This window comes from Alosa pseudoharengus, unplaced genomic scaffold, assembly GCF_046254945.1.
Source record: "Alosa pseudoharengus isolate Yale_2024_CS ecotype anadromous, Long Island Sound unplaced genomic scaffold, YU_APseudo_1.1 YU_APseudo_1.1_scf_24, whole genome shotgun sequence".
Lineage (NCBI taxonomy): Eukaryota > Metazoa > Chordata > Actinopteri > Clupeiformes > Clupeidae > Alosa > Alosa pseudoharengus.
Genome location: NW_027468689.1, coordinates 25,357,300 through 25,380,559, shown reverse-complemented (window position 1 = coordinate 25,380,559; position 23,260 = coordinate 25,357,300). Strand labels below are relative to the sequence as shown.

Here is a 23,260-nt window from a genome sequence, read left to right as displayed (position 1 = left end):
GCATTCAGGCTCTGTGAACCAAGGACTCCCCATGATCCTATTGGAATATGGGTCCTTATCTGTTCCGATGATACCTGATGATGCCATTCCACAGGTGTAGGCCAAGGCTTTTGTAAAAAGTATCTTGAGGCAATTCGACCTCAAAGAGATGTTATCCTGGCTCGGAGCAAAGAGCGAACCTGGTGTCTAATGGAGGGATGACTCCAGGGCTGAGCAAAGTCGTATGGCCGGCATTTTTCACCGCGAGAAAATTGAGCAGATTTATCTGGGAGAGAAAGAGAAGAGCAAGGCCAGGAGAGCCACGTGAGGTTTTTTTTTCCCTCTTCTCTCCTTCTCCTCTCCCACATGAGCGTGGGGATGCGAAGGTGGGCAGTCGCAGCAGCCTTTATCTTCCTCCTGCGTATTCAGTGCGCTGCAGGAGACACAGCACACGTGGCCTACGCAAAAGCCTACTTGTCCAGATGAAGATTAGTTGCCTGATTGCTTTGCTTTGATGTAAAGGGCCCTTTGTTTTCCAGATGCAGCATGCATGCAGTATATGAAATCAGGTGCAGAGTTTTGCAAATGCTCGCTACCAAGGCATAAGGCAAGCCATCTGGTTAATCAAGGGAAGAGGACAAATAAAATGTACACATTAATCCGAACATATTGAAATGTTGATTCGAGCAAAACCCCTGCAACAAGTGCTAAAGTCACGAAGCAAAGCTGTTGGACGCAGTCCCCATATCCCTCGACTACGTCATCCAGCTGGGATCACCTTTCAGACCTTGGCAGAGAAGACAAGAAGCGGGCCATAAAAAGCCAGGAAGTTTCTACAGTCCGGATGGAACGGTTGAGGGAGGACGTCAGAATGCAGGGTGGGGGGTTAGGATATTGTGTAAACATGCCTGTACCAGCATCTTCCAACAGCCAATCACACGCATGTAAATAACATCACTTTAACTTTAACTTTGCTTAAACTGCCTCCCTCTGCCTGATGTCCTTGATTATTAATAAAGGAAATAGAACTTGTAGGAAACATAATTGCACACTTCGCACTCACACAAAGGCAGTGAATAAAAACGTTCCACCATTCAGATGACTATGAAGGGATTTTTTTTATCAAAGTCTCCTCCAAAGCAACAGCCTTGCTTCTCTGAAAGCTTGGCAAGAGACTTCAGCATTAATTGCCACTTCAGGTCAAGATACAGCACCCCTGTTGCCTTCAGGTCTGGACTTGGGCATTCACTGCAAAACTCACTGTTGTTTGTCTTCAGCTACACTGTGGTAAGCTTTTGTGTTTTGAATCATTGTCTGGCTCTGTGATGCACATCTGCTTTGGCCTCTATATACACAGACAGATGGGCAGACGCTAAAAATTTTATGACACCGAGCACAATGCATGGCTTCCCTGGTTACGGGGAGTCAAACAAGTCCTGAGGCAACAGAGGCTGTCCACACGATTAGTCTGTTTCCAGACCACGGCTCTGACGGTTGGGATGTTTGTTTTGCAGTGTTGGCATTATCACATACGTAATGGATTCCGGTGATTTTCTGTGCTTCTACACTGGCAGTTTCCCCTTTACTATAATAGACAAATGCTCTATATCAAGAACAGTTGCTGTTCTCAAGCTTGACTGTTCACATAGCTGATTCTAGTCACTCTTGCAGCACTGATTAAACTTAGGGATTTACCACCCAGTTCCAATAGGATATCTTAGTGGATAACTGTGAGAACCTAACAGTGGTGTGTTTTAAAATCTGCAGAAACAGGACCGACAGAAATAGCACTGTTCTTTCCTATGGTAAAGTCAGAGGAAAATATAGCACTGCAATAAATATGCATGCTTTCACTGAAGTTCATAAGTCTTAAGTCACAAGTCGGCCCATCTCATCCCTCAGACTTAGCCTTTTCCCTCCACTCGTTTGGATAAATGATCAGTCTTAATTCCTCCTCCCTTGACTGAGGAGTCTGACTCGAAGGCCAACTGTACGTGAGGCACTGTGAAGCAGGCTACAGCATGTTGGCCTCTACTCCGTGTGCCTTGTCATAGACTATCAAATCACGGCCCCTCTCAAAGCGGCCCACCCAATTATTTAAATCCCCGTCCAGTGGGTTAAGACCTCTAATCTGCATCAATACAAAGTGCATTAGAGGGCTCTGGCCAGGGCTGAGGAGGAGACATCTCAGGCTAACAGGGCCGGAGTAAACTCTCAGGGCTCCCTAAATTCAGCCTCTATTAAGAGGTCATAGGTCAACCATGCCTGAGAGGGAATTCGACTTTTCACTTTCGGTTAGCGCATTCCATCCTTGCTAACATAAATGTTTGTAAAAGACAAGTTGTATTGGACATTCTATGGATCACTGCATATCAGGAGTCCTGCAGCATCCGCAGGGTGTTCTGATCCAGTGCATTTGTATATGTTGGCTTGGTTCAATATCTCTGACACCATTGGCAGCCGGTACTTGCATGGTGGTTGCCACTGTACTTCATCTTGTATCAGTTCTGCTGCTTTGACAAGTACATCTTCCAGTTCCAGTTCTCCCAGGGCTAAAACCGGGGTCAGTATCAGGTCAGTACTGCTCTCAGCCTCACATATCCTCTTTTCTGTGTCTCAACTGAGGAGTGTGTGATGATTGTAACATCCTGGGGCCATGGGGTTGATTCAGGAGCCCAACATGCTGTAGTGTAGACCTATTCAACAGTTGTTTACTGCCTGTTCTATATGTTCCTGTGGATGACATGAAGCTGTGTCAAATAAATAAATAATAATATAATGTAATAAATAAATAAACACTTCCTCCTGTGCCGTCCTCATGCTGGGCTTGTGTTTGTAGTGAGGAGAAGTCGGAGAGGTGATGGAGTCGGCGTCCCCTGCCGAGCCCTGAGCCTGTGGCGCACCTGAGAGATCCACCTGCATAATCATCTCATTGATTAGCCAAAGCCCACCTGGCCAGATGGGATGGAGAAGAGGCGTAAGGGTCAAAGACCACCAAAGACCGACTTTCCTCCTCCCTCTCTCTCTCTCTCTCTCCATTTCTTCTCTCTATGTCTCTCTCTCTCTCTCTCTCTGCCGCATCAGGACATGGAGAGGGCAGCAGCATGCAAACGATCCACCTTACCGCTGGTGTGATGCTGCTTTTGAGAAGCACGGCCACTACCTGCTCGTCAATCAACCTCCCCCCGCGTGGTGCCACTGATGGATGGACTGGGCCTGAATACATTTCCGCCTACATCAGATGGGGAGCGACGTTATGAATGTTCAATTTACAAGAGGGGCCTGAAGATCTTCACGCCATACTGACGTGAGCGCATCCTGAGTCGTGGAGATTCACAGGTTTGACCAGTTGATTATTTACACATTCACATTTTTCTCCCCCTGTGCTTGTGTTTGATATTCAGAGATTCTGTGATGTTGTTTATTCACTGACTGATACGCCGGGAGTCAGCAAAAAAATGCATGGAATGCTTGAAATCCGGAGAAAAGAGAAATTTCTCACTCCTCATTTTCAATTTAGATTCCGTTTCGTGGATGGTGCAATTACCATTGTTGTCAGCTGCCTGGCATGATGATGATGATGATGATGATGTTATCAGCACAACGCAACACCTCCAGATCCCCTCTCATTGTTCGAGAAGAAGCGGATCATCTTATTGTTTGTTTGTCTCCTCCCCAGGGTATGGCCAGGATTTTAATTAATAAAGGACTTTCGTATCACAGCAAGCCATCAGAAGTGGGGGAGTTTTTTTCAACCCTCCTCTCTCTCTCTCGCTCTCTCTCATGTTCATGCAGACGTTTAGCAGCATCTAGTGGCTCCTGCCGGAAGTTTTCCCAGTTAATATATTCATCGTTTACATCAGTGCTGTTTATATATTCATAGAAATGCAAAACAAGGAGGAGCAAAAAGCATTAGAAAACAAATTGCATTTACAGTTTTTGTGATGTGCTCACTTTCATCCCCCCCCCCCCCACCAATTTTTCTTCCTTTTCATTTTTCACGGGGCAAAGACGTTGCATGCAAAATAATCATTTGTCTATTCAGTCCCTCAGCTCAGGATTCTGATAGCAATTAGTTTGTTGTTATGACACTCTCGGGCCATGCTCTGCTCTGCTCTGCGCTGCTCACTCTGATCCCCACCAGTGAGTCGGGTCAATAATTCGGTTGTTTCTGTTTCCCATGCAAGCATTAGAAGACGGGGGGTAGCATATTTCTTTGGGAGCTCCGAGTTGTTGACACGGTGAAATGAACGCAGCTTTATGGTCATGTTCGTCAAAACTCAATTCACATATGCTACCACTAAAATATATAGACTATAGTACTTAAGATGTTATATCTTTCCACCCAGGCCTAAAAGCTCAGAAGGACTCCAAAGGTGCTTATGAAATATGCAGCCCTTCTCGCTGTGTACTGACTGTCTGGCATGTGATTAAATGCCAGCTGGCTCTTCACATTTCATTTCATACTTGTTGTTTTGCACCGGGATAGCACACATCCTCTCATCTCTCCTATTTATGATGTACTAGCCTGTAAACTGTTATCAGCTTGCACCCTGGTGCAGTGCGCACCGCCGTTACGCATCAAACTTCTGTCTGGCGGATCACTCTTCATTAATAACATTCAATTAGAGCACTCACGCAGACAGGGGGGAAAAAGCATTGGTTTCCTGGACAGCTGTGTTGCATTCGTGAGATTGCTGAGTGGCACGTGCCATTGTGAAACTTCCATCAAGCTTCCATCACCCCCCCACCACCATGGGACGTGCAGAAGAGGAGTTTGTGGGCCTTGTAGCTGGGTGGTACAGCCGATCTTTGTGGAGGCTCATCAGATCCTAATGCTTCAGTGAACAGAGAGAACTGTTATAGGCCATTTGGAAGTCTGCCAGCTAATCTAAGATGGCACCCCCCCCCCCCCACACACACACACACACACACACACACACACCCCGCCACCCCATGCCTAAGATTTCATAAGCGGTCGATGACTAGCGATAAGACCAGAACAAATCGGTGTGTCATCAATCTTTTCTCTCCATGTTTCTTATCGGGACAACAGGCACTCGTGCGATAACTGCTCTCTTTTGAATGCACACTGCCTTGAGAGAGGGTAAGGAGAGAGAGAGAGAGAGAGAGAGAGAGAGAGAGAGAGAGAGAGAGAGAGAGAGAGCAAAGTACTGTAGATTGACATGAGATATTTATTAGCTGAGGTGATAACCTGAATGTGAAGAAGGCCTCCTTTGTCCTCCCATAAACCCATGTCTACACAGTTAACAATCTGTGTTCTGATTTGACCCGACTGCTGTCTGGGATCCGTCTGGGATCTGCGTGGGCTCATTTGAGTTGAATTTGTAATGCTGCAGGTTTACCTGGACTAGGGGGGAAAGGAGAAATACATTCTGTTTGCTGTGAAGCCCAAATCAGGCTGGACCTCTCTGCCTGTTCCTGACAGCCATGTGCATCATTGGATGATTTTAATCTTTGGCTCATGCATGCATGGCAAATCATTTCTGCCTTCATGCTTGAAATTACCAGAGATCTCAGGTTGTTGCCGAAGGTATGAATTTACTGTCACTTTGGGGGGGGGGGGGGGGCTAAACACAAATAAATGGATTCTGCATTAGAAATTCACATTTGTGAAGCACAGCTTACCTGCTCATGCTAATCCTTTTGCTCAGACCCGGCCAACTGGCACCGGTGCTTAGGCATGTACACATATCCCCTTCTCCCTCTTTCTCTTACACACACACACTTACACACATACACACACACACACACACACATACATACATTCATACACACACACACACACACACACACACACATACTGTACATACATACATTCAGACACACACACACACTTACAAACACACACACATACACTCACTCTGTCACACACACACACACACACACACACACACACAGACGGGCGGGCCAAGGAGGGGGCTTTGGAGTCATTTTAAAAACGGTCGGCCGGTCCACTCAAGCAGATGGCGAGAGCTCCAAGGACGCGCGTGTCAGGCTGGAGAGGGCCCGAGTGCTGGAGTGGGCACCCAGAGAGGGCAAGCGCACTCCTCCATCCCCAACCCCACCATAAGAGGCTGGTGCAGGGGCATTTTTACAAATCGCACGGCATGCTGCCCATATGGTGGTATCACCCAGAGTCAGTTCCAAGTGGCCTCAGTAGATGGAGGGACACAGCTGCAGGTTTAAATGAAGAGGGAAAGAAAGAGAGAGAGAGAGAGAGAGAGAGAGAGAGAGAGAGAGAGGGACAGAGAGAGGAAGAAAAGAAGAGAGGGAAGAAGGAAGGAAATGCAGGAAGGAGAGGGAACACAGAGCGTGAAAAGAGAGGCATATTCATGTTTGTTTTAAACGCGGCTTTACTGCCTTAGACATTATTCCAGCAATAAGCAAAGCACGACTAATTGCATTAGCGGCAGAAATGTGAGACACAAACAATTTGTTCAGCTCGGAGCAGCGTGAGCCCTGAGGGGAAGGGAATCAGAATGCTGTGAATAACGTTTCAGAAATATATTGTGGCAGCCTTTGATTTAAATGTGATTGGCTGATGAAAGGAATGGTTTGCGATTAAGAGGGGGATAAAGATATCGGGAGTGTTGATCATTCTCTCATTTTCGCTTACTTTCCTCTCAAAGCCCCTGGAATGCCATTGCATACATTTGAAACTGCATAGCCGAGATGAAAGGATGTGAGCGCGATAAGCATTTTTCTTTCTTCCAAGCACTGAAACGAAAACTTTTTTTTTTGTTCTTGTCCTTGATAGAAGGTCAACTGGTGCCGTACGCAAATGTAATGCATTTATGTCTGTTTGAGTGTTTGATATTCTGAGAAACTTTTGCTCAGAATATTTTTTGGGAGATCAGGGGAAACTTTAGCCTAGAAATCTAGACACACCCTAGCGGCGGCAAATTAATTTGCTCAGCCTGTACGTCTAGTATCAAACCATAGGGATTTCTATTGGCTGACGCCGTGGACATCATCCAATCACAGTGCTCTATTTTGTTAGAGAGTCTTAAGGCGGGCTTAACAGAAAGACGACAGTCCTGCGACGGTAGCAACAAGGAAGGTGGCTATGGCGAACGAAGAGCGGTTGTTTGAATCGGCGTTGGCGTCAACTTTGGAGGAGTTGGACTTGTGCTTTTCTTTGAAAGTTGAGCAACACAATGCACTTAAGTCATTCCTTTCGAAGAAGGATGTATTTGCCGTTTTGCCGACCGGATAAGGTAAAAGTTGACTTCCCCGTTCACTGTTTTCATCGCTCTGGCCACGTCATCCTGCTCTTTGTTCTGATTGGTCGTAGTGCTGGCCTATTGCATGCCTAGGCAGTTTGAAAGACAATTCTCTGCCCGCCCCTTGGATTAAGCGAGGTGAATGGTTTGATTCCAGACTATACATTTCAATGATATAGGATGGTCTGCCAGGCTAGGAAAACTTTGCTCCTACCCACTCCTCCACGGTGTCATCTCAGTGTAAGAAATACAATTTAAAGAAATTAACCCCTCTCACATCTCACCACAGTGTAGATTTTTAACAAAGATAAACTCTCTTTTTTAATATCTTTTTGGCTTTTGGCCTTTATTAGAAAGGACAGAGAAGTGAAGACAGGAAATGAGAAGGAGAGAGAGGTGGGGCTTTGAGAAATGACTTCAGGCCGGACTTAAATCTGGTCACCAAGGCTGCAGCTCCACTACAGCTTAAAGGTGACAATAACAACTCTTTTTTTGGGCTTTTTATGCCTTTAATCAGACAGAACACTGGAGAATGAAAGGAAGTGAGTGGGAGAGAGAGTGGGGATGGGATCCGGAAAAGACCACGGGGCGGGAATCGAATCCGGGTCGCCAGGACGTGACACGGCCGGGGCTGACAATAACAACTTTTAACATGGAGGAATAAACCCCCTCTCATCACCCACTGCAGAGGAGATTTTTACTGAAGATAAACCCTCCTAAGTACATCTGACATGCAGGGGAAACATAGAAGTCAGGACAAGTATTCTGATTGCTCACTACAGGCATGATGGATAACAGTGAGCCAAATATTGACTTTCTCTCGGTCGGGCATCATGAAAACCAGGTAGGTTTTGCACCGACCTCCGAATGAGTAGCAACGTCGACAACACTTTGGACAGGAGCTCTGGCGAGTGAACATAACCAGTTAACAGCGTTCCGGGCAGCCAAGGTCACATGCCTGTCGATACAGGTCCGGACGAAGCTGATGTCCATGTCAGGTGCAGTTATAATCACGAAAGCGGATTGAGAGCCTAGCTCTTTTCCCAGACCCTTCGTGGGTGACTTGTCATACAGAAAATTAGTTATTGAAGAGGGTGAGAGAGAAAGAGAGAGAGAGAGAGAGAGAGAGAGAGAGAATTAGCTCCCACCTCTTTTCTTTCCCTTATCTCGGCTCGCCTCGCAGGGGATGAATGGAGCCAACAAACCCAGGCTGAGGCTCTCATCTCTGGGCCAGTCGACAGAGCGCCTCCCTCTCTTCTCCTGGACATCTGCCTCCTGTCTTTAATAACTTGCCAGAGGGTCTGGCAACAAACGCAGCTCAGTCTGTCGCTGTGGCCCTCCCCAAGTGATAATATCACCAGATGGTGCAATAAAAAACCCTTTTCATTACGCCGTCGGTGTCATTTTCTGGTGTGGAACCGAGAGGCGAATGCTGCTTTCGTGTTCTGGCCTGCCAGCATCATACGAACCGTTTGTCTGATACAAGATCATGATTAAGAACAACATTTTGAAGGGAATAATTCTATGACCGCCTTGTCAAGAGGATGTGTCCGTGTTTGTGTATTCGCCTCTTGATAAAAAGCATGGCCAACACACATCTCTGGAGAAGGCGATCAGAGTGGATGCGCTCAAACCAAACAGACAAGTGCAGCCGACTGGAGTGGTCTGCGTCGTCCACTCGTCCGTGCTTTGACCCTTCAGCAAACCACCTACCTGTCAAACATAAGGTGTGACAGGCCACTTGGCAAGAAGGGCAGCGAACGTGCCAGAGAGACACGGTGTCTTGCCCCACACACACACACACACAGACACACACACACGCACACACACACACACACACACACACACACACACATACATACATACACATATGCACAAACACTCTCTCTATCTCTCTCTCTTCATAGCTGTTTTTACAAAAGAAATAGAAGAGATACAGAGTAGACAAAGAAAAGGAGAGTGAGAGGAACCGTGGAAAAGAGTGAGGGGATCATAGTAGAGAGAGAGAGAGAGAGAGAGAGAAGGAGGCTGAGAGACAAAAATACCATGGGATAGAGAGAGAAGACAGAGAGGAAGAGAGAGGGACTGTGGAACCATGGTAGAGAGTGAAAGAGGGAGAGGACAGAGTGAGGGACCATGGGAGCATGGGACAGGCAGTAATGCAGGCTGTCTGATCTGATTATACAGTGGGCCATTGCAGCCACTCCAGTGCGTCGTCCTGGCCCCCTGAGTGTCCTGGAAGCCAGGCAGGAAAATATGCCACCGCCACTAATATCTCCACCGATGGGGCTCAGTACACAGCCACTCACCGTGGCTGTCATCTCTCCAGTACCCCTCAACCCCCTCGCAACCGGCTGCTCTCCACATGTGTGTGTGTGTGTGTGTGTGTGCTCTCATTCTCACTGGGTTAAGAGGCTTATGGCGAGGAAATGAAGTTTATGTCACCTGTGACTTTTATGTTTCTTGACTGCCATTAATCAAGTGGCAGTGGGATTATGGGAGACTGTAAGTGCAGGCGTGTACAAGTGAAATGGCGGAAAGGTTTATATATAAGTGGTGTCTTATTTTTACATTTGTACATTCTATTGTGTATGCATGCCTTAGGAGCCATTTCTACACAGTACAGTGCAGGAACATTAACACATCAGAAACTACCTACACACCACAGCAATGAGCAACACAAGAAAGGATTATTATGACATGAAAATGTCATGTATACATTTTAAAGTATGAAGTATGTTACAACCGGCTTGTTCCCAGACCAATTTAATGAGGGACATGGACATTAAGGTTTAAGTTTTACTGTAAACTGATTAATTTATTGAGGAAAAGCAAAAATGGTAACCTTACTAAACATGAGATATCTAGGGGAAATGTGAGTGTGGTGGCATGTGTGCATGTGATGATGCAAAGAGGGTTATAGATATAGGCTAATTAGGGAGACAAAGATAGAAAGAGATAAAGATACAAAGGGAGAGACAGACAGACAGACAGAGAGAGAGAGAGTGGGAATGAGAGGACAGCCCCTTACATATCTACACCTTCTTATAGGTGCACCCAATTACCCAGCCTGCCCATGCAGTGACATGTGATGACCTGAGGCGCGAGGGTCCGTAATAAGTATGCCATGTAAATGTGTTTGATAGTACCCAGTATCATGTATATGTAAAATGTGACATGTGTACAGTTTTCAGCACAGTCTAAAGCCATTACTTTTGTGCACATTAAGTGAGCAGAAAACGTTGGCTGATCATAAAACTGTTGGGTAAGACTCCCTGCTGTAGTCAAAGCTTATCTCTGTCACGAGCACAGAGAGGAATGTTACATTGTGTTGATAAGTTACAGCTGGAGAAGTTTTCAACATGATATCTCCAACAGTGATTGTGTACCCCATAGATGACCTACTAAGTCTGTGCTTCTTCATTTTTTCACATCACACGAGACACAGAGGTCATTACTGATAAAAAATGTCACATCGTTTGGTATTAATTTACAGAGGAGATAAGCGGTTCTAATTTCAGAAAGCAGGGCTTTTTGAACACTTGAGCACAATTATTTTTAGTTTCCAAAATTCTGAGGACCCACTCAATAGCTTTCAACTTGATTCTGACTCAGAAAATGAACTGGAATGTTGAAGCAATACAGCATTTTGGAAAGACATTGGACATTCTGAGCCCAAGCTTTCACTAATCTTGACCACCCAGACGCAAGAGTGTATACACTGCATCAGACACACATCAAAGGAAATGCCTTCCCTCCAGATGAGAATGAGCCATATATCAGTAATGCATCAGTTATTAATGGAGCATATTTACTTTGCCCCACTTGACATGATTAATTTACTAGCCTATGCTGCACACATAGAAAATAATCATCTCCATTGTGCAAGAAAATATGGGCCTATATTTTGAGAAATGTGCCTCTCAGACAGAGATTGAGGAGAGAAAAGAAAATTGTAGGTTACTTCAGGTCCACCATACTGAAATTCACAAGAGGATGCCAATTGTCAATATGACATAAATGCCATGCAATGTTAGAACACTTAAGTTAATGTTATAATTATATAATATTATAGTTATATTTACAATAATTAAATATATCTGGTAAATTAAATGAAAAAGGCTCTGAAGGAAGTAGGCAACAACAGAAGAAATGAATAGATACAATATTATGAATGATGGTCAACAGAGGAACAAACGGTTCCTCCTGTGTCCAGTCACGCTGTGGGAAAACTGCAGAGGACATTGCACATCCTGTACACAGTTCTTGTACAAAGGGAGGACAGAGAAATTAACATGATATGAGGCGGGTGCTTTGATCAAAATGGGGTTGACCTAACTTTATACTTTATTGCAGGGTTATAAAAGGAGGAGTTGATATTGAAAGTAGCCAGAGCGTGATCAGGTTAATTGATTCAGTGACTTTTCTCAGTGTGGACTAGATTTCTTATACCACGTGAGTTGAAGACACAGAAAGAGGAAACCACTGTAAGTGTTTTTTTTATCATGCTTGTAGTACATAAATACCTTGGGGGTAATTATTATTGTTGTAGGCTTAATATATATGCCTTTTAAAGTGTAAGCCTTTATCATTTTGACTCATAACACCACAAGGCAGGACCTGAGTTATAGCGTAGGCCTTTAAAGTTGTTAAAGTCTTTGGGTTTATTCAGTAATGAAATGAGATAGGTCTTGGCCTACATATTTATATGCTATTTATTTACATGCATAATTTAAAGCAGGAAGAAATTGCATACATTAAACATTCATGTACAGTAGATATAAGAAAGCTCCCAAAACATGATAGATGGGTTATTCTCTGTTTAACAGCTATAATAATGACGTGCATGATTACACTCCTGTACAGTAGGAGGCAGTAAAAAGTGAAAATAAATCATATGTTGAAAAAAAAAATCGTCGAAGAATACATTTTGTTTCAGCTGTTTCCTGGACAGCGTGTGACGTGATCAGTAAAAGTAAGACTCTTTTTATCGAAAAGAATAGTGTGCAACATGACAATATATTTTTGTTGTATTGTTATTATTATTTTCCCATGTAGCCTAAATTCTTTTTATGTGCTTGGTTGCAGGTCACCGACTCCAGGTCTCTCCGATATTTATGGAATGAGAATCAAAACAACATCATTGCTCACTTCAGCACTTGTGAGTGAGTCGTGTGAGAATCTCCGCAGATAAATAGTAGGCTAACATAATTATTATAGGCCTATAGACGTAGGAGTTATGTTCATTGATTTAAATACAGGCCTTTTAAAGTGTAATAATTGCGTACTTACCGGTATTTAATGGCCATATTCGAACTGCAAAGTTGCAAAGTTGCAGTTGAGACTGGTTGTCCATCATACGACTGTAGTAGAGGAGCTTATGGCCTACAACTTACATTTCTTAACAAGGATTGTTTCCTTGTGAAAAATTAACATAGGCTACTTAGTACAAGGAACATATTGAAAGCATACATTACAATGTGTTAGAGTTCTGTTAGAGTTTTTCTTTTTTAAATGAAATTGCATGAATGTATGCAACCAGCGATAAGACTTTGTGGAGAACATCCTTACGCCTGTGATCCACTAGCATGCGATGCGAACACCGCGACGCAGTATCCCTATTCATTTCTATGAGAAGCGAATTCCGCACCCGCATAGGATTCTGGGTATGCGGTGCGACGAGTGCTGTGGCTGCGGCGCGTCAAAAAGTTCAGCAATCCCCAACTTTATGCAAATGAATCCGTCCATCGCGAGGCGAGTATCCAATAGTAGAGCAAAACGCAGGGGAGGTCCATCATCACGTAGCCTAAACAAAACCTAATTTTCCGGTGGTTACCGCCAACGTACAGAAACATGTCAGATGAGAAAAAATAATCATAGCAGTGTCTACATTTGCGTGTTTGTATGATGTGTGGCTAGAATCCTACAGGGGCAACTTCATGATTGAAATGACCGCCCAACTTGCAAACTAATTTATAGATGTGACTTTCCCTCCGTAATTTCAAAATAGTGGAGGGAAACATTTTGTTTGGTTGTTTACTAGGCTACCTGCCGCTTGCCCTGCCGCTTCCACCCATCTACCAAAGGGAACGCCCATCAAAGCGTCTTCATGGAGGGTTGCGTTGCGATTTGGGGAATTCGCATCGCATGCTAGTGGATCACAGGCGTTAGGGATGAGCTACACCAGGCGCGTAACTGAAGCATCCGTTCGTGTTGCGTCTGCTGCAACAATTAGCTTCCATTATAATCAATGGAAGTAGCTACACCAGACGGCGTACGTTCGAAAATAATAGACCATTCATCTAAAATGGATTTTACGCGTCGCGAACGGAACGCTTCAGTTACGCGCCTGGTGTAGCTTAGCCCTTTAGGGCTCTTACAGAGTCAACGCGAGCAACGCGAGCAAGCAACGTTAGCGACGCGAGCGACGTGCTCCCTTTCATAGTTTACACGCTGGACGCAAGCAACGCGGCCGATAAGTGAAATGCTACGTCGCTCACGCAACAGGGGGTAGCAGTCACTGGTGACTGACATTCTGAGTGATATTCAAGCTGTCTGTAAAAGTTACATCCCAAGAGGCTCTTTTGGAGAGCCACGGATCATATTTAATTTAGAATTCTCAAAAAGACTCCAGTATGACATGGAGACACGTATAAAAAGTAATATCTAGCTTTGTTGGGTGACAAACTATAGACGGGAGGTGAGTGTGATTCGCTGTGCTAGATTGACTGCATGTTACAAGGACACTGGGTCATGTCATGTAAGGAACATGGTACTGTAAATAAACGGAAACATAGCCTACATTGCAGAGCCACTTAAACGTTATTAATATATGGTGAATAAATGTACACTAACACATGTGCACAGCCCCATGGTTTTCTGACGTGACGATGCTAGCACGTTAGCAGCGGTTAGCTAACTATACTAACGTAAGTTATCTACAAGTCTGAAGTCTCCTCCAAGTGACAATCATGCTATACACAATGAATAGCATGTAACCTACAATGTGGAGCTCCATAGACCGTAAAATAAAGAGAAGCTTGCATAATTTTTCCTCTTCTCTGGCCATTGTATTCAAACCTTCTTCTGTAAATATAACATATACTTGACATAATGTACAATACTCGCAGTGTCGCCCCCACCGACAACGCATAGTATTGCATGCGTCAGTGCGTCGCGTATCAAAAACTGGGATGACACATTTTGCTACGCATCGACGCATAATGGCGGCCGAAGCGTAGCGATGCGTAGCCTTGCGGGCGCGTATGCGTAGCGATGCGTTGACTCTGTAAGAGCCCTTAGTCTTGATAGAGCCTAAACTGAGATGGACTTTTTGAATTTCTCTTACAGGGCTTAGTGGCCTTTGTGCTTCCAGCAGTCCAGATGACTCAAATCTTTGTGTATGGCACTCTGAAGAAGGGCCAGCCCAACTACTCCAGAATGTTGGACCCTGCCAATGGGAGGGCTTCCTTCCTTGGTCGAGCCAGCACCATTGACAAGTTCCCTCTGGTCATTGCTGGCCAGTACAACATCCCGTTCCTCTTGAACATCCCCGGAAAGGGCCACCACGTCCAGGGGGAGGTCTACTCTGTTGACGACCAGATGCTGGCATTCCTGGACCGTTTTGAGAGCATCCCCGAAATGTATCAACGCACCCTGGTAAAGCTGAAGGTGGAGGAGTGGGCGAAGGAGGGTGGGGCTACGCGAAGCACAGGGAGCGCGATGGAGGCTTTCGTGTACAGCACCACCACCTACAAGCCGGAGTGGGTGACGTTGCAGAGTTATGAGAACTATGATGCTTATGGTGATCATGGTCTAGAGTATGTGACCCGTGAAGCCAGGGAGGATTAAAATCCAGTCCAGTCACTGATCATCTCTTGTTGTAGGCAAAGTAGTTAGGTCTGACTAAAGACAGTTTTTAAATTTGTATGGTTTAAACCTCAGTTTCTTGTGAGTTTAAGGAGTGCCTGGTGAAAATCAGGTTTGTTAACTGTTGTTTGTAAATATATTTGGCAACATGATCTGGTCAACGTCTGGTAATGTAGGTCACTTATACATCAAGCAATTTTTCCATATGTTTGAATTTAGGCATTGTGTAATGAGGCATTCTGATTTGTGTTACTGAAATTGCATTGCAATTATTGTACCTCAGGGTAGGATCAGTGGACCTCTTGTTTGGGTCCAGATATTTTCCACTTCAGGAATGATGACATAAGCTGCCTGTCATCCTATCAATCACTCAGTGTACCATTTATCACTGGTTTTACTCTTAGCCCTAATGGTTTCAGAGTTTAATCAGACATAACACTCCATGTAACTTTACAACAACCATTCCATCAACTAACCAGATCTCCAAGAATTGAAATGTGATCATGTTCTACGTCCTGCTTTCATGAGTAGGTAGTTTATGACAAATAGGATAACATATCTGTTAGTTATTGCTGCTGCAAAAGCACAAGTAATCATATTTTCTTAAGATTATATAACTAACTATAACTAATAGGTTTTTATGTGATGCATTTTACCTACCTCTTGGTAGTTTTTAAAAGAGGCACTTTACTTGATTATGTTTTTGACAAATGTGTTTGATTACGTAAAGACAGTTCTGCATAATAGATAAATGATTGGTAATTAGTACCAATAGAGTTGTGGAAATAAAGGCACTTATTTGGACAATAGTGGCCACAGTGTGTTTATTTCAATATTATTTTACTAACTGCTCAGTATACAGTACACAGAAAGTCAATCATTTAGCCATACAGCATACAATTTCATGTCTTGCAGATTAATATCACTCACATCAGGTGATTGTCTGACTAAGACGCAACCTGAAGTAAAAAGAAGTCATCATCATCACTACTGTACATTATAAATGCACGGTCAGGTATACCCCACAATGTCTTCACAGACCAGCAGTGGGCTCCGGACCACTGGTTAAAATCTGCGACTTATATGACCAAAGTCTCATATTTATTGTAAACACATTCACCTTCATGCTCTTCTTTCCTCTTGTGATCCATTCATTCAAGATTCAACCAGGGAGAGGTTGAACATTAACATTGTGACCAGCAAAAGAGTTCAATGCTTATGCAATAAGGGCACACCAGTGTGAAAACAAGAAGACAGTTACAGCCAAAGGTATTTCACTTTATCTTTGATCAGATAGGAAAGAAAAGTTATGTAATGACTGAAGTGACTGAAGTCAGTTCTGATCTTTGGAGACCTAGGGGAGGACTGACACGGAGAATGGTTGGTTTTCTACACAGTGATTAGTGGCCTTTATGCAAGCAGCAGTCCAGATGACTCTAGTGTTTGTTTACGGGACGCTAAAGAAGGGCCAGCCTAACTACTTCAGAATGTTGGACCCTGCCAATGGGAAGGCTTCCTTCCGTGGTCGAGCCAGCACCGTTGACAAGTTCCCTCTGGTGATCGCTGAGAAAGGCAACGTCCCGTTCCTCTTGAACATCCCTGGACAAGGCCACCACGTCCAGGGGGAGGTCTACTCTGTTGACGACCAGATGCTGGCGTTCCTGGACCATTTTGAACGCACCCCTGACATGTACCAACGCACCCTGGTAAAGCTGAAGGTGGAGGAGTGGGCGGAGGACGCTGGGGCAGTGCGAAGCACAGGGAGCACAATGGAGGCTTTCACTTACAGCACCACCACCTACAAGCCGGAGTGGGTGACGTTGCAGAGTTATGAGAACTATGACTCCTATGGTGATCATGGTTTAGTGTTTACCACTCACCTTTAGGAAGTGTTGATTAGCTTTGTGTGATTAGTTAACTGAAACCTGTAGTCACAACATTGAGACTTCCTGTGGCGTTGTATTCTACACTACAGCGGTGTCTTCTGTACCACAGGTTAGCTTGAATGATCACTGCATCTTCCTTGGGTGAAGAAATTTAAAAAAGACAAAAAATTCAAGTTTCAGAAAGTAGTTTTTAATACTATTCCTGTCGATCACCCTGTTCATAAGTGCTTGCTGTTACTACTCCTGCTCCGTTTTAAGATTTGGATGGGACATCCATAAACCAGGTATCCGTACAGTCATTTGAGTATAACTACATGTTCTGCTTTCTTGAATAGGTAGGAGTGCTGATAATTAAATAAGAAAGCCTGTATCTGTCTGTATTGGTTAAGAGTGTTTTACTGTGATTGTTCTGTGCCCACTTGATTATGAGAGCATAAAAATACTCAAATGCAAATGATTTTAATACGTTGTAATAAAGTAATAAGTACAAACTACAGCAGTAAATAGGAATTAAATTGTGTTGAACACACGCACACGCACACACACCCTAGAGTATGCTTTCATAATCACTACATACAACAAACGACCAAAATGACCAAAGTCTCATATTTATTGTGGAAACATTGACCATCACACATTTTCTTGCCCATATAATCCATTTGTCCATCATTCATAAGGTGTTTTTCTTTATTACGGCATTCCTGTAGAGGAAACACTATTTTCTAAAATGGTTCCTTGTAAACGTATCAACAACATTTAAAAAAACTGATATAAAGGCAAGGACAGCATTCAGAGAGAGAGAGAAAAAAAAAATATATAGACAGATATTTTGGCACTAGAGCAGGGATGAAAAGGCAGACTCTGTCCTTCAAGAAATAAAAACACAACAATTGGAGTTGTAAGTGAAATGGACTGAGAAACAAAACATGATGTACCATTATACATTTTGGAAAAACGTTAAGTGATTCACAGTGGTTCACCTTATTACAAATTGTATAAAATGACCTATAAAACAAAACAGGTTCCAAAACTGGGTAAGAACCCCTACAAAGTCTCTGTGGTAGTCTCATGCCACCAGCACACTTTGAAAACATCCAGATATGCATAGACACGGTGTTCAGGTTTCTGTGAAATGTGAAGAGTAAAAACAAACAAGATCAACAAAAAAAAGAGGATACAATGTCAAAACGGTATCAACTTGCCTGAAGTGATCTGTATTTGTGACGGTCCATCCACATTACAGAACAGCATAGTGTCACCATTGGTATGCTACCAAAGAGCCAAACAGATCTTAATGGAAATGAACGGCTCATCCTCTGTGCAGCTTGATGAAGAGCAACCTGATTGCAAGGCCAGTGGGTCACTGTGTTCCACTGATATGGATGGTCAGGAGTGATACGTATTGTGGGGGGGGGGGGGGGGGGGTGGAGGTGGAGAAGGGGCGGGGGGAGAGTCAGGCCTCCCCGACAGATGCTCAAGGGAGGGTCAAGTAGGGGGTCAGTAGGGGTAGGGGTCCTTCCGGCTGTGGAAGCGGGCGTGACTGGAGGAGCTGGTGGCACTGCGGATCACCTCCATCCACCTGCAGAGACACGCAACACAGGAAAGAACAGGGGGGCATCACAACAGTTACTGGGCAAAACAGGCTGGAAAGTCAAGACAGTTCTGCACTTACCAATCAGCCTAACCTGCATTTATGAATGTACTGTATGTCTTACTGTGTTGCAATCATTTAGCATATGCATTTGACAAGTTGACTTTGACGCATTTTTAAAAATGTGGTTTGTTTTTTTAACTTGTTGCACATTAAATTGAACTTGAATGTGGAGTAAACTAAAGCAGTACCTCTCAAAGGTGTACTCGCTCTCCGACCTAAAGTAGTAGACGTGGGACTTGAAGTGGAGTTTGAACACGTAGTCTTTGTGGATGTTCTCAGACTCTGACGGAATGGTTATCGAGTAGCCAAGCAAAGGCAGACTGGCCAGTGGGTAATCATCCTGAAATTCAACCAACTCATCAATCAATCAATCAATCAATCAATAAATGACTTGTTTTACAGAGCATATCTAAAACACAATCCATAGAGTATGGCAAACACAAAGGGGTTTAAATCATAAATGTGTGAAGGCTGGTTAATTATAATAATCAATATTAGAATACTTTTGTTTGATTTGAAGGAACAAGTTCTGTGTACTTTATCTACATGTATTGGTACATATTATGGTTTCTGATCCAATGAGCTCCAATCAGCTTGATTGGGCCTAACCTGATGGGTCTTGTAGAAGAACAGGCTGAAGTTGGTGAAGACCACCCAGAGCTTCTGCCAGCCGTTGCTGTTCTTGAACTTCCTCAGCAGGTTCCCAGACAGCTGATTCTTCATGGAAAGAGACAAATAAAACATCAGATGTCTCGTATGTATGTGGCAGTATGCTTATACACACTGTACTGTACTGCACTGTGACAGACCATTGTCAGCACACACATTGAATTGTCAGTACAGTTGGTCAGCTGAAACACTGAAGCAGGAACCTGTTTAATTAAAATGGCTTTCCATCTGTGTTATCCTAATCTCTCATTGGCCCATACATAATCTGGTACAACCTTGGCTGCTTTAAAGAGCTGTGGCTTATTGACACAATGGGGTTTCCCTGAAGTTCACGCCACCGGCATTTATTTGCTTGTTTAATGCTTTCATGAATCACCCATTCTGTCTGAAAGGCTAATTACAGCTTCAGGATATGCACAGACAGAGTATCTTCATATAAAAGGTACAAGGCTTAAAGTTGACTAGACATTACATGGCTTGATGTCATACTATTCTAGGAGCTATGACATTTCATTACAATGTACAAATTAGCCGGCCGTCACAAGTTGGATTACATGCCCAGTCCAACATCATTACAGTTATGCCTGAAATACACAGTCCCTCAAAATGACTTTGACCAGCCATAAATTCAAACAGTCACCGTGGTTAATATCAATAGCCTGGTAATTGCTGATTATAGACTCTTAAACAAAAACAAAGCCTGACAGGTGAACATGCTTCTACAACACAGAAATCTGACAGGACTGCTGCATTTTAATGAGGGTTGTCACTGAGCCCTGCCAAACCAAGCCCGTCTGTATAGTGTCCACAAAATGCACCCACGGTTAGCTAGCTGTGCCTTCTAGACAAATGACAAATGCTAACAACCTAGAAACTTTTTTTTTCTCCTTCTGGCATAGGAGCTTCATCTTGTTTTCATTGCATTCAACTTTACTCAGGCAACAATGAAGATGAATCTCCTTGGGGACTTTGCCAACAACCAACGTTATTGTTAGGGTTTAGCCAAATGTAGCGTTTGGACTACGTCATCATGAGAGCAGAAAGAAAGCAGGCCAAAATTACCCAGCCTGTGGTGTAGGAGCAGGCATTTCTCATTACCTCTCTACTCTTGAAGGAGTCACTGAGGGAGAGGCTGAGGGCTCGATACCAGCACACCACTGAGACTGACACGGGCCCCTGGCCTCTCAGGAGCCGTACGGCCTCGGGGCCTCTGACTGGACTAGGGTCCTCTTAGCACGCGAGGACAGGACGGGTAGACACAGAGAGAACCAGAGAGGAAGAGGACGAGAAGACGACATGGACAGGCAACGGAGACAGATGAAGAAAAGGAGACACAAAGAGGATAACATACACAGAGCCGTTAGGGGCAGAAATGGACAGAGCACAGAAGAAGAGGTCAGGAAAGTCCACCATCACCATTCCGAGGGGAGAAAGGCAGCAGAGTTGGACAGTCAATGCTGCTTGACCTGAAATGGGGCCACGTGATGTTATAGCTCAGGGGTGCGTTTCCCAAAACCATAGTTGCTAACCTGTTAGCAACTTAGTTGGTTGGCAATGGGTAATTGCATTGCAACCAACAAAATGGTTTTGGTTGAAACTATGGTTTTGGGAAACGCGCCCCAGATTCATCAGATTTGAACATCACTGTGCATTGTTCTTTTGAGGATTTCGCTAACTTTAGCATTCTTTGAGCATTGAGGTTGTCCTGGCCTGTAAAACAAGTGGGACTTTCAGATGTAGTGATGAGGAAATCTACAAGGAAAGGAGAGAAGGAGGGAACAGGAAAACGGGACGTGGCCTCTACAGAGCATGGCCCTACTGGGAGACCTTCACTTGTGTGGCATGATGGGTAAAGCTGGACTGCGCGGAGTAACAGCTCCTTCCCAGAGACAGACCCCATTGTGAAGGAGAACGTGATGAGTATTCAGCACTTACCACTTTGTCTGGCAGTCTGTCTGAATAAATAAAAACTTCTGTCTGTCAAGTTCTCTTATCTCTCTATTTAAAAAGGAAGTAAAGGCCAATTTGAATTTCACACTGGAAGTGTTAATTTGTTCAGTGTGCTGACCAACAAACTCTGACCCCCTCACTATCTGTTTGACTGACCCAAGCTGAGCTCATCCTGAGAGCAACAGTATCCTCATCTGACAGTCTGGTTCAAGGTCAAAATATAGAGTGCATACACCTGCATGCAAGTACACTAAGGTCAATTTCAGGCCACTTAAAGGGAAGGTCTCACCTGAGGTCCCTACCCATTAAAGGGATGTAAAAAGGGATGGAAGTGGATATTAACACACCAAACAACACAGATGAACGGAGAAGACACTTAGTACGCGGACCACAAAAGGGAAAATACAGACATAGACATACACACATACGACCATAAACACAGAGGAGGGTATGACTTTGGGTAAACTATACCTCCACGGCAACACTAAAGTCCACCATGGACACGCTAGTGTTGCGGTGCCAGCACACGTGGACCGTGGTGTTGCCACGGTGAGGTGACTGCCGCTCCAGGGACGTGCGCGAGGAACTCAGATCGTCCTCAGACTCCTGGTCCACCCCGGGCTCGTCAGGGGATTCTGGGAAATTCAGTAAGGGCAGCGATTTAATGGTAGAGGAGGGGAAGGGTTCATGTGTTTTGTTGTTCTCACAGGAGAAATGGATCACCACCACCAGACAGCAAGCACTGTTCTATAGAAAGTGATGGTCCCACAATTCATCCATACTCACTGGAGTAAGAGCATAAAGACCAAAACCCTCTTTACATCTGTAACAATACATATAGAACACCAGACACTCCCTAGACAAAGATAATCATCAGTTGTATTGTACTTTTAGACCACTGTTTTTCTCTCTGAAAATAACTCGCTATAGAAAAGAACACCAATTCAGTTAGAAGCGAGAGAGAGAGAGAGATGCTGGAACAAAGGTGGGAGGGAGGTACATAGCTCATGTTTCCATCTCCACCTGTAAGAGACAAAGCCGTGCAGGGGATTTAAAGGTCTCTCTCAGGGTCCCAGGCTTATCTCAATTTACAAACTGTTCAGAATGCCAACATGACGTGCACATTAGCCACAAACTACAGTCATAATACAGGTCTACAGGCATTTGTTTGACCTGCGGCTACCAAATCCCTGATAACTAACTATTGGATCAGGTCCAGATTTAGGACCAGTACATAGGGACCTGATCCATTCCTGTGTCAAATGGCACCTGAGAGGACCCGTCAAGCATATACATCAACAATCACATGGCTTATAACACATATAAGGAGGTACACTTGAGTACATATGTACTATTTACTACAATCACAGTCCAAGACTAAACAGTCAAAGGAAGCATTACATAAGTTTCTAATACAATAAGTACAGGTCTGTTTCTAAGTGGATACAGTGTCTGATAAGGGAGGAATTGAAGAACTTACTACTGTCTGTCAGACTGCTACCGAGAACCTCTGAAGAGGGTCCATTGCACTTGTCAGCCAGTTCGATGGCCATCTTGATGTCCTCCATCCATTTCTCCATCTCAGCAGCAGAGCTACCCAAGCACATGGAGATATGACTGTTAACATTATAATCATTATTTCTTAATATGAAGCTGTAGATTGTAGACTGTAATAATGTAATCTATTATTAACTTCTTAAATTCTAATCTTTAAATTAGAAAAATCTTTAAAATACACAAAATATTGCATCATAGCAAAACAATTCCATTTAGGGCAGTACTTCATACCATAGTCCTGATTTGACAATTTTTATTTTATTTGATTAATTCATCAACTCCATGTGCTATTAACTGACTAGCTATCATTTCACAATCATGTAGGCACTCCTTGGTGAATAGTCAGACAAAAATGCAGGGATTATAGCTATACTGAGAGAATGCTCCACAAACTGGTAGTCATCTTGAAAATGTCTTCCTCTATTCACATTGCCTTGTAAAATGTTTTC

General features: G+C 43.9%; 3 protein-coding genes across 10 annotated transcripts in view; 2 read left to right on the top strand and 1 right to left on the bottom strand.

Moving 5' to 3' along the window:
- Nucleotides 1-12,143: 12,143 nt before the first annotated feature.
- Nucleotides 12,144-15,902, top strand: LOC143142592 (gamma-glutamylaminecyclotransferase-like). 3 transcript variants are annotated; one of them, XM_076303596.1, is made up of 3 exons: nt 12,144-12,201; nt 12,315-12,387; nt 14,577-15,902. In XM_076303596.1, exons 2-3 carry the CDS (start codon nt 12,349-12,351, stop codon nt 15,075-15,077), a joined length of 540 nt encoding a protein of 179 aa, XP_076159711.1. In that variant the 5' UTR covers nt 12,144-12,201; nt 12,315-12,348; the 3' UTR covers nt 15,078-15,902. The 3 variants fall into 3 exon arrangements, with proteins under 3 accessions (XP_076159711.1, XP_076159713.1, XP_076159712.1); XM_076303598.1 differs by having other exon boundaries at nt 12,188-12,201; nt 12,315-12,391; XM_076303597.1 differs by lacking the exon at nt 12,144-12,201 and having other exon boundaries at nt 12,333-12,423.
- Nucleotides 15,903-15,987: 85 nt separating this feature from the next.
- LOC143142593 (gamma-glutamylaminecyclotransferase-like) lies at nt 15,988-17,671 on the top strand. The gene has a single exon (XM_076303599.1). It carries the CDS (start codon nt 16,508-16,510, stop codon nt 16,979-16,981), a length of 474 nt encoding a protein of 157 aa, XP_076159714.1. The 5' UTR covers nt 15,988-16,507; the 3' UTR covers nt 16,982-17,671.
- A 732-nt stretch (nt 17,672-18,403) lies between these two features.
- The window catches only part of farp1 (FERM, RhoGEF (ARHGEF) and pleckstrin domain protein 1 (chondrocyte-derived)), a 63,386-nt gene continuing 58,529 nt past the window's right edge, over nt 18,404-23,260 (bottom strand). For all 6 annotated transcript variants that reach the window (XM_076303589.1, XM_076303593.1, XM_076303591.1 and 3 more), the window contains exons 23-27: nt 22,735-22,847; nt 21,726-21,889; nt 19,245-19,352; nt 18,824-18,975; nt 18,404-18,560 (exon numbers count right to left, since the gene is read on the bottom strand). In XM_076303589.1, the coding sequence (XP_076159704.1) occupies nt 18,479-18,560; nt 18,824-18,975; nt 19,245-19,352; nt 21,726-21,889; nt 22,735-22,847 (619 nt within the window). In that variant the 3' untranslated portion in view covers nt 18,404-18,478. The remainder of the gene's footprint in view (nt 18,561-18,823; nt 18,976-19,244; nt 19,353-21,725; nt 21,890-22,734; nt 22,848-23,260) is intronic.